The sequence below is a fragment of the Cyprinodon tularosa genome, unplaced genomic scaffold, assembly GCF_016077235.1.
Source record: "Cyprinodon tularosa strain WSP-4 unplaced genomic scaffold, ASM1607723v1 ctg302, whole genome shotgun sequence".
NCBI classification, from domain to species: domain Eukaryota; kingdom Metazoa; phylum Chordata; class Actinopteri; order Cyprinodontiformes; family Cyprinodontidae; genus Cyprinodon; species Cyprinodon tularosa.
The window spans coordinates 99,825-110,857 of record NW_024039011.1 but is presented as its reverse complement, the minus strand read 5'-3'; the positions used below and the strand labels follow the sequence as shown (position 1 = coordinate 110,857).

The 11,033-nt window shown below is 40.7% G+C and overlaps 1 protein-coding gene across 1 annotated transcript; it reads right to left on the bottom strand.

The window, feature by feature from the left end:
- Positions 1 to 8,233: 8,233 nt before the first annotated feature.
- hikeshi (heat shock protein nuclear import factor hikeshi) lies at positions 8,234 to 9,382 on the bottom strand. Its single transcript, XM_038291858.1, has one exon. The coding sequence runs from the start codon at positions 9,311 to 9,313 to the stop codon at positions 8,720 to 8,722; it is 594 nt and encodes a 197-aa protein (XP_038147786.1). The 5' UTR covers positions 9,314 to 9,382; the 3' UTR covers positions 8,234 to 8,719.
- Between the last annotated feature and the right edge of the window lie 1,651 nt (positions 9,383 to 11,033).

Below are 11,033 nucleotides of genomic sequence, written 5' to 3'. Positions count from 1 at the left end.
TCCTCTAACTACAGCTTAACCGTTTGTTTCATCTACAGCAAACCCAAACCTGAAGAAAGTTTGATTCGTCACTAAAATTTCAGATCAGGAAATTAGATCCCAATATGTAGATGAATTTAAATAGATTTCCCTTCACACATGTAATAGTATATAATAGTTGGAACAGACACATCCTGGTCTTGGGTGTGTTGCTCAATGCTGCTGTGCAAACTTCAGTTTTTCTCAGCTTTTGTTTGAAGAGTCAGGCTTTGTTCTGACTGGAATTTCAGCTGGTTTTGTTAGAAGCTGTTGGTATGCATGCTTTGCTGCGTTGCCATATGAACCCAAGAACAATCGGAGAACAGGGCATCAAAACCACCCTCCACACTGTCAGTGACTCACTTCCTCTTCCCCCGCAGTAGATCCCCAAAGCCATGCCAGTCTGCTTCACTGGGTCGAGGTGGGGGGTTCCAAACTGGCCTGTTTGAAAGTTAAATATGAACTAAGTCCTGTGCTCTGAATTGATTTTTTTTTCAGCTTTTGTATTGTCATTACACTGTCAAAAGGACAGAGCGACAAAATCCACTCTCTGCATTTAACCCACCCAGTGGGCTGCCATTGTGCAGCACACAGGGAGCAATTGGGGGTTAAGGGTTTTGCTCAGAGAACTAGAATGGAGGCTGTGGGGAATCCGACCAGATACTTGCAACCTTCTCAGAGCACAAGTGTCCTGCTCTAACCAATTCAATTCAGTTTATTTCTATAGCGCCAATTCACATCATGTCATCTCAAGGCACTTTCCAGTTCACCAGATCATCCAGTCAGATTGACTCAAAGCATGCTTGTAGCGACAGTGGAGGAAAAACTCCCTTTGAACAGGCCAAGCTCCAACATGTAGAAACAAAGGGGTTGATGGCAGCAGCACAGCTGATATTTCTCTCTAGGCCAACACTCCCCAACCACATTTTAATTTCCAAGAATCCAATCAATAACAAGCAGATCGACTTTCCAGAGCAAGTCAGTAGAAACTGACTTCAAAATATTCATGAATGTCAGTGATGACAAAAAACAAGATTAATTTCAAAGAAGATTTATTTTCTACCGACTTTAATACCTTTGTTTATAAAACCTCTTTATGTGGTTTCTGTTTAATCAAGACATGGTGATCAGATTATTATACATGAACATGCGTTCTGATGGTATTTTAACCGAAGGATTTTTATCAAAAAACATAATTAATGTGTACAAATAAGGAATAGGGCAGTATTATGTAGTTCTGTTGAGTTGTCTCCTTTTGGGTTTAAGTTCTTTTTCTCACAGTGTCTCAACATGTCTCACCATATCCTCTCTTTTCTTATTTGCTCTAACCTGATTCCTATTCGCTGAGCTTTTCATCTTAGATTATTTGTAAATTTGTTTTGTTCTTTTTGCTTTTTTACATTTCTGGTTTAAACCATTAATTTCTTTGCTTGAACGCATTCATGGCGTTACGTGGTAATTATCTAACCCAGCCTGTTAGAGCCACAGCAGTGCTCCGATCTGACCATCTTTGTGCAGCTTAAACCCAGTGCAGCCTTAGTCAGGGTTTCTCACTCTTTCACTGGGTGATCCTGCAGCCCAGATGGAGAAAACAAACACACCCTGCCAGTAAATAATCCCTGTGGTTCAGAGCCTAACTCTGTGACTCACACAAGCCTGACACCAAACTGGGTGTGCCCCTAAAAAAATGTCTGCATCATTTCACTTGAATGTTGGAACTAAAAATTACATAATAAACATATTAATAATGATGATAATAATAAAGTTGTTGCTTTATTTGTGCTACTGAGAATGAAGCATGTAAACAGGCCTGGAATTAATGTGGACAGTTTACATCCCATAAAACCCCAACAAGACACTTCCTCAACATTCACAGGGTTACATGTTTTTAATGTGTATTATCAGTTTTCTTCCTGCTTTAGCTCTCAGAGTATAAATGAGCTGAACTGATGGTCATTCCTTTCGGTTTGTTGTGTTTCTTGTTGGTATTTGGACTTTTTTTTCTGGTTTCACTGGTTCCTACTCTGCCACCTTGGCCATTTCCTCCCATTTCCTCGGTTCAGTCTCTGGCCTTCCTTCACAGCTAATCAGCCATCTGCTCTCTATCAAATGTTCACAGTACTGTCTTAGAGAACATACAGAAAACATCTAGAACATTGTGTCTGGAAAGGATGAGATTTAAGAGCCAAGAAACCCAAACAAGCAGAGGTTCTTTCTTCCAGCAGATAGTTCAGTTCAGTTTATTACAACACATGTCATCTCAAGGCACTTTCCAGTTCACCAGATCATCCAGTCAGATTGATTCAAAGTTTTCTATCTAAGGAAAACCAGCTGATTGCATCGACTCATTGACTCTTCAGCAATCCCTCACACTAAGCATGCTTGTAGCGACAGTGGAGAGGAAAAACTCCCTTTGAACAGGAAGAAACCTCCAGCAGAACCAGGCTCAGTGTGAGCGTCCATCTGCTGAGGCCGACTGGGGTTCAAGGAGACAGAAGCAGACATAGAAAAAGAAACATAGATACAAAAGGCAACTGTCAACCAGCTCCACAGGCGGCCCCGTCCAGGAAACACACAGCCAGGCAGACGAGCTCAGAGTAAGCTCCCATGTCAGAGGATGAAGAGAGCCCATCCAGCCCGTCACAGTCAGAGAAACAGGACTACACTGGAAAACAGGCTGATCTCCAACATCTACAAACAAAGGTGTTGATGGGGCATGCAGGTGATGCAGCGGTTAGCGCGCACGACCCATGTTCGAAAGCCTTAGTCCTCACGCAGCCGACCTAGGGTTGAATCCGACCTGTGGTCCTTTGCCGCATGTCTCTCCCCCTCTCTCATACCCCCTTTCCTGTCAGCCTACTGTCGAAAAAATGAGCCACTGGTGCCAAAAAACAAAGGTGTTGATGGCAACAGCACAGCTGATATTTCTCTCTAGGCCAGGGGTCTGCAACCTTTCATATCCAAAGAGCCGTTTTGCCCAGAGTACGACCAAATAAAAGTTGTTTAGAGCCGCAAATAATACCATGACTTTTTCTAGAAAACCTTTTTTTTTAAAAGCTTGTATAGGAAATTAGTTGTTGTCATCTCAAACAATCAATTCATATATTTTTAAAGTTAAAACATATAATTTTCAAGCTAATTCATAGAAAAATGTCTCTGAAAATATATTTCTGGTTCTTTTAAACTCATTCTTTTCCATCTTATAAAAAACGCTAAAGCTATTGTTACCGGTATATATTATAGTAAATTATTTAGCTCTTTATATACATTTTAGCCACTATTAAGAGCCGCTGGAGAGGGTCCAAAGAGCCATATGTGGCTCCGGAGCCGCAGGTTGCAGACCCCTGCTCTAGGCCAACACTCCCCAACCACATTTTAATTTCCAAGATTCCAATCAATAACAAGCAGATCAACTTTTCAGAGCAAGTCAGCAGAAACTGACTTCAAAATATTCATAAATGTCAGTGATGATAAATAAAAACCAAATTCATTTCAAAGATTTATTTTCTACCGACTTTAATACCTTTGTTTATAAAACCTCTTTATGTGGTTTCTGTTGAATCAAGACATGGTGATCAGATTATTACACATGTAGAGCTTTACAAACATTTGAACAGCTTCTATGTAGAGCTGCTGTAGGAGGCAGAGCAGCCATCCATATTTGAAAACCTGCTTTTAAATCCAAATAGCTTGACCAGGTTATGTTTCATAAATCTTTTGTGGAATTAAATTAAACATCTAATAAACTAATTCAGTTTTTGTACTTTGAGAAAAAAAATATGTCTGTATGGCAATATTGAATTTCATAGATAAATGAATAGAAATTGCATATAGAGAAACATTAATGGATCTAATTCAATTGAAAAAAAGACACTTAAGCTGAATTTGATTAAATTGAATTAAAAGATTCTGCAGAGTTGGAGAATAGAGATAAATAGTTCAGCTTTTTGAAATCAGGCCGTTTGATTAGAATATGGATGAGTGATCAGGCATCTTCATTGACTATTGGAATGAGGAAGAAGAATGTTAGGAGAATCTCTTCTCCCGCCCCAAAAAAACAAGATTATTCTGCAGGAAAAGCTTTGTTTTTGTTTTTTTCATCAGCGTTGGGATGGATGGCAATCACTGTAGATGGAAGGAAATGAGCCAATGCCATCATATGAGCAGCTTACTGAAGGTTAAAGGTCAGAAGCGCTGAGGTTTCCAGTTGATCTGATCAGTTGAGTCTGATGAATCAGTTCTCCAAATGTTGTTCCCGTCAATCAGATGCTTCCTGCTGTTAGATGCATTTCCTTCAAATAAAAGGCTTTATTGTATGAGGAGCTTTCAATAAGTAATGCCCCTGATCTTCTTCCAGTTGTTTGATTCAGCTGAAATTTTGCATGTGCAATTATTTATATCTCTATACATTAATGACCAGATTTCTCCTTTAATTTATAAATGTATATTTAGGGTGAAACTATTTACGTCTTCCTTATTTCCTCACATTAAGAACATCTCAACCGAATCTAAACCAGAGCCTGAACGCCTCTCAGCATGACTTTGGGGTTTGGTTTCAATCCCTGGTCTGCATCGTCCGAGGAGACGATCATCCCAAGGAGGCACGTAAAGATGGTTGACTGCATGAAAGAGGCACCTCTCCAGCTTCCAACATTATCTAGGTTTGCTAGTGATGGCGTCCGTTTTCAGGGTGAAAAGTGCAGCTCTGTGAATCTCTACACAAACCATGATCTGTGGAGGGATTTCTTTCAAATGAGAAGAACCGGTTTGGTTTCCAACCTTTGGTCCCTTAGCAGCATGCATTATTAAATGTTCCCAGTAAACAGCTTAGGCTCCAGTTGTATTCTCTAACATGTCTGAGCTCTTCGGATACATTAGGTGGTTCTGGAAGCTTCTAGATCTGCCCAAACATAGTATAGGCTTCACTTCCCAGTCCTCAGGTCTCCATGTTGTCATGAGCCGAAGACAGAGGGACCCAGTATTCAAGGAGAGACAGTCAGTAGGAAAGTTCAAAACGTTTATTGAATAAACAAAACAAAAAAAGCGGAGGTGTGGCTCGCGGACACTGCAGGCGGGGGGGCGGGGCACCGCCCAATCTCAGACATTCTGGTTTAACAGTCCAGACCACGAATGTCCCCAGTGCTGCAGTCCCAGAGGTTATGCTGGAAGCCGATCCTGGTGAGGGATCCAGAACAGACAGGAACAGACAGAAAAAGGCAGGATCCAGATCAGGCAGGAACAGAAACAGGTGGCAGGATCCAGATTTCCAGGCATCCACAGGCTTCCAGGAGGGTTCAGAGTCTGACTGGGACCAGAAGCATGACCAGGAGGTCACGCATAGGAGCAGACAGGATCAGGTGCAGACAGGCAGGTACAGTAGAAGAGGGTAGCCGAGACAGGACGTAGGAACCGGAACTTGAAGCAGGACTTTAAACTGGTCTCCTCCCTGGAGCCAGGCTTACTGGATAAAAACTGAACCTCCCCCCATAATTAACCAAAAACCCAGAGGACTCCGTGGGGGAGGAACAGTGGACGACCAGGAGACGAAACAAACACTAAAACCCTCTTTCCACTGGCAGCTAGGATCCAGGACATGAACCATAAAATAGAACTGAACAGAAAGACTGACAGAAAGACAAGCAATGATCGCACTGAATGCTCAGGCTGAACTGAATATAAACCAGAGGAAACAGGTGAGGGGAATAAATTATAATTGAGGCAGGGAGGGAAAACGGCAGGTGAAAGGAATTACTAATTAGGGAGAGCAAACAGGCCAGATCATGACACATGTTGCTTGTGCACATTTTTCAAATAAAATGAGCCTAAGTGGATGGAGCCCTTTGTGCACCACCAGCTGCCTTAGCAACCACTGTTTGTGTTTAGACAATGACTGTCTGCTAGAGAGCTGCCATGTCAGCAGTCTTTGCCATGATCATCCGTCATCTTTCTCTAGGCATGGATTTAGGATTTGCAATTCAGCTGGAAGTCGGAATCATTAATGTTCCCAAGTTAAAATACATCACTCTGTCTTTTGAATCTATAACATTAAGGACTTCCTGTTTTGGAGCTGAATAATTGAGGTCATTTTGTATTGATATTCTAAATGAGATCCGTCTTATAACCTCTGACCTACGTCCACACTGCAAACAGGTGGAAATCTAAATAAGTAATTATTTCCTAAATTAAGTGCATGTTTGTTCTTGAATTAATGAGGAAAGTGAGACACTTTGCCAATGGAACAAGACAATTTACATTTTAAATAAGAAAAAACAATTTTATTGACTCATTTCAAGTGCATATTATCCAATTATTTTACTTTAAAAGTAAAAAATATCATTCCACTGGCAAATGATCTTATTTACCTTCTCAAATTAAGGGTATGTTCACCTAATTAATCTAAGACATTTTTACTTATTTTTAGATCATTTTTGCGGTGCACAACTCACAAGAAAGGCTAGTGATGAATCCAGCAACACAGAGGCGTCGGTGCATGCATGGAGCCCAAAGAGCAGAACTCTGTATTGGTGCGTGTGTCATTTTAAGAAGCTGGTCAGATTCTCAGTAATCCAGATTATAGTCATTCCAAAATAGTAAAGAAAAAAAAATCCACTGCACTTTGTTTCCAAATTAGAAGACGTTTCGTTTCCCATCCAAGAAGCTTTTTTTTGGCATTTTGAATTGAAAAATGTTCCTGGATGGAAACCAAAACGTCTTCAAACTTGGAAACAAAACCCATTGGATTTTTTTTTTTTTTTACTATTTTGAAATGACAATGACCTGGATGACTGGATTTTTTTTTAACCTTTTGGAAAGTCATTTCCAGAAAGTCATGTGACCAATCAAGGAGTTGTTTCTAACTGACTGACTCACTAAACTGTGTTTAAAAGCGTATCTGTCAACATGATGCATGTGCTAAAAAAATTCTAATGTTTTGCAGTTTATCATTAAAATGATCCAGAATTTTTTTGCCTTAAATTTTCTTGTTGTGTCATCATTTTCCTCTGTTATCACTCAACTTATCTGAATTAAAGTTAATTTCAAATTGACTCTTAGTTTATTTTCTGTTTCTACTGCACTTATTGTTTTAAAAATATGAATTAAAATCCTAATGCAAAACCATCCTCATTCACATTTTCACCGAAATTTTCACGTTACGATAAATGTTTTAAATTATATCATTGTTCTAGGTCATCAAATCAATTCAGTTTAGTCTGTCCAATCAGCTGCCTGTAGTGTCTCTAAATGTCCAGCAGGTGTCAGTATTCTGTGGGACAGGATCAACGCAGCATCAATACAGTTTAGCTTCAAGATGCCTCATTAACCATCAGACAAAAGAATCCGATTTATTTAACTCAATAATCACTAAATGATGATGTCTACATCATTCTTTGAGGGAAAACATCATGGCTGAGAGTGGAAAAAAATAAAGAAAAAGAAGAACTGAAAAAATTTCATCTCAAAATAAGAAAAACATTTGATTTTCCCAGGGGCGATTATAGGATCAGAGGTTCAGGGGGGCTGAGAACCCAGAGAGCTGTCTGCACAGGCAAGATTAATTTAACTGTTTTCTACACATATTTTTTTTAACTTATTCAGTGTTTTTTTTCGTATCTGGGACGTGCGCCAAAAACACAAGCAAAGCAAAAAGCAGCATTTGTTTAGAATATTCCAGCCAATTAAAGTTTTTAAATCAACTCATTTCATGGAAACCTTTCAATCAGTTTTTATGAAATTAGTTTTCTCTTTGGTGTGCCAAAATTACTTCCATGAAATATAAAATAATCTACTGAATGAAATGTTTTTCTTGGCTGGTTTAACTACTGCTGTTATTCTGTTTGTTTTCCTACCTGGTTTTTCCTGATCTTTCACTTTGCTCCTCTGCCCCCACCCCCCTTTACACCTCTCCCTCTTTAGACTAGCAATCATAAAATAGATTATAAATTCAAATAACTATAAACTGGAAAAAACAACTATTTACTAATGATTCGGTCAAACAAAGCAGTCTCAGACACATTAGAGCACCTCGCAGGTGAACATTTCACCAATCACACCATCAATAGGTGCAGAAATCTGACTGAGCATCAGCATTTCCCTCAAAGCATTGCTCAGCATTATATTTAGGGAGCTGCATCAGGCTTGTTTACTTGTTTGTTTTGTTTTTTCTGATGGACCAGAACATAATTGAAGGGGTTAAATAACCAAATACTATATAGCCTTTACGGTGTCCTTTTTTATTGTAAAAAGTGCATACAATATTAAAAAAAAAACAACTAGGATTGCTTCAGCACCCATGGATTCTCCTGATCAGAGACTAGATTCTTTCAGATGATTAAATATTTGGGATTTTATCTGTATTTAATGTTGCCAAAGGTTGTTTGGTACAGAAGGTCAGAGAAAAGCTCAGATATGTTTTAATAGAAAAAGTGTATTTCAGTGTTTATTCAAACATCCCAGGAAGCCTGATGTTTCCCAGCTCAGAGGCTGGAGCACGTGTTCTGCACGAGGAGCTAATGGACCTAGGAAAGGCACAGCTGTTTCTGTCCCACTAAACGCCGATTGGAGCTGAAAACCTCAACAGTTTTATGGCAGATCGGCTTTTATTGGGGAAGGAAGTTTTGGTGAATTTGTGAAACGGGCTCCTGAGGGACCCTTCGTGGGGCCCCTGCACTGGTCTCTTCTGTCCACCGTGGGACAGAAAGGTTCAGCTCTTCCAGAAGTTCGGGTTCTGCGCCATCCTTCTCTGGAAGTTCTCATACCACTTGAGGATGCAGCTGGAGGGGATGAAGGTCTCCGTGGGGTTCGGCGTCATCTGCGCCTGCGACACAGCGAACGATGAGGCGAAGTTGTAGAGGCTGTCCAGCATCTTCTGGGTGAACTGCATGAACGTGTCCACGGAGGACACGGCGGCGCTGGACACGGGGATCTGCTGGGCCAGTTGATCCAGACTTTCCACGGACACGCCGACCTGAGCCACAGATGGGGCGGCTGAAGCCATCACGCCGAAGGGGTGCGCCCCGCCCTCCCCTGCCTTGAGCCCGGAGATCTTGAAGATGGCGCTGGGCTTCTCGTTAGTGATGAAGCCGAGGAGCTGCCACACCGGAGCGCCGCTCAGCGGGTCGGGGAACGAGAAGTATACGGCTCCTCCCATTCCGGCGGGGAACGGGACGGTGCCCAGCATGAACACCACCACATGGTTCACATTCTCATAATCTGCCAGATTAAAGACGAATTTATCAGAGGCGACCTGGACCGAGTCGGTCTGAACCAGCCTACCGGCCACCAGACAGCCGAACATGTCTGCGGACAGCAGCTACCCTGTTAGCTTACCTTAGCCTGCAGCTCCAACGGAGCTCTGGAAACTTCTTCTTCTTCATTTGTCACACAGAGCACAGGTGACGCCGGCGCACTGCTGCCCCCTGCTGTCTAAAACCTCGTGTCATATCGGTCTACACACACAATGCATTGAAACATACAAGTTAATGCCAGTTTATCAATTCAAACGCATGAGTCATTATAAAAAAATAAATAAATAAAAAAGGTCTGAAAGGGAGTGGGAAGAAGAAAACATTATAAAATCCCAACCATATTCTCATTCATAGTAAGCTTATATATATATATATATATATATATATATATATATATATATATATATATAATTTCCAGCTACTTTTTTTCCCCTTAATGGCAACTTAGAACTCAAAATTGTAGGAACAAAAGCAGTTTAAAAATAAATAAATAAATAAAAATGCTGTTAAATGCTTACGGTGGTTTAAACTGTGAGAAATTTGTCCATAATCCTTCAAATTATTTTAATATTGCTCAAGCATGAGTTCACTGAAACCTAAAAAATTCTATTTGCAGAAAGAAAATGAAAATATAAAATAATGGCTGTATATGTGTGCCTAAGCGGTGACATTTACAAATGCAGGCATTATAACATCGATAGGCGGATCAGTGGATGGTTAGGGTCAGGGGCGGATATAGGACATTTGGGGCCCTAGGCAAAGACAGACAGGGGGCCCTCTGAACTAAGAAGACAACACATAGAACAGACCCATTATACAGATAGAGAAATGTTAATAGAATAGACAGCCATTATTTGTTCTAGGTTTTGTCCCTCTCTTCTTCTCCCTTTTCCTTTTGTTTTCCTCTCTATGTTTTGTACTCCTGGTTGGAATGAAAGATTTTTTCCAAGCACTAAGCTCACTTAGCTGATTGCTCCTTCCTGTGTTTCCAAAAAGGCAAAAGTAAATAACTCAGTCCTTCTTTTCACTGTAGACAAGCCATGATCTGCTTATCTGTTCTCCATTTTTCATTTGGATGAAATAATAGCTGCATGAATCATGACAGCAGACAAGATAGAGGAGAGCAGGAGGCGGGGTTACCAATCTACTTGCTCTGGAGAGCAGAGTTCACTGCTTTTAGATGTTGTCTCCAAAGTCTCCAGTAGTAGAAAAAAGTCTCTAGATTTGGTGCTAGGCGCTAAATATAGCGACTAAAGCGCTAAGTTGGCAACACTGCTCTTTGCATCCTTTGTTTTCAAATGGTTTGCTGCTGTCTGTTTGGACCTTTCTGAACATGTGCAGCAAATGGACTGATCCAATATGGTGGAAAAACCTTTTGTGTCATCTGAATAGAATTTTGGAGAAGAGAAGTCTTTAGAGTTACACAGCTTTGGAACAACCGTGTATTTTAAGCACGGCTTAAAGGAATAGTACACCCAAAACATGATTAGCCTTCATTTTCTACTCACCCCCATGCTGAACAACACTCTGGAGTACTTTTTTGATATCTCAAATGCATCTGGAGATCTGGGAGGCTTCTTGCTGTCTGCTGACATTCAAATAATGGAGGTCTATGGCGCCCGAGGCAGAAAGGTCCATAAAAGTCCACAAAAACGTGTCAATATTCCTCCATACTGCTCGTCCAATGTATTCCAAGTGTCCTGAGTGGGTAGCATCCAGAATTTACACGAAACGAAGTCATTTAGAATGTTTTTAGAGCATAAACAGTAG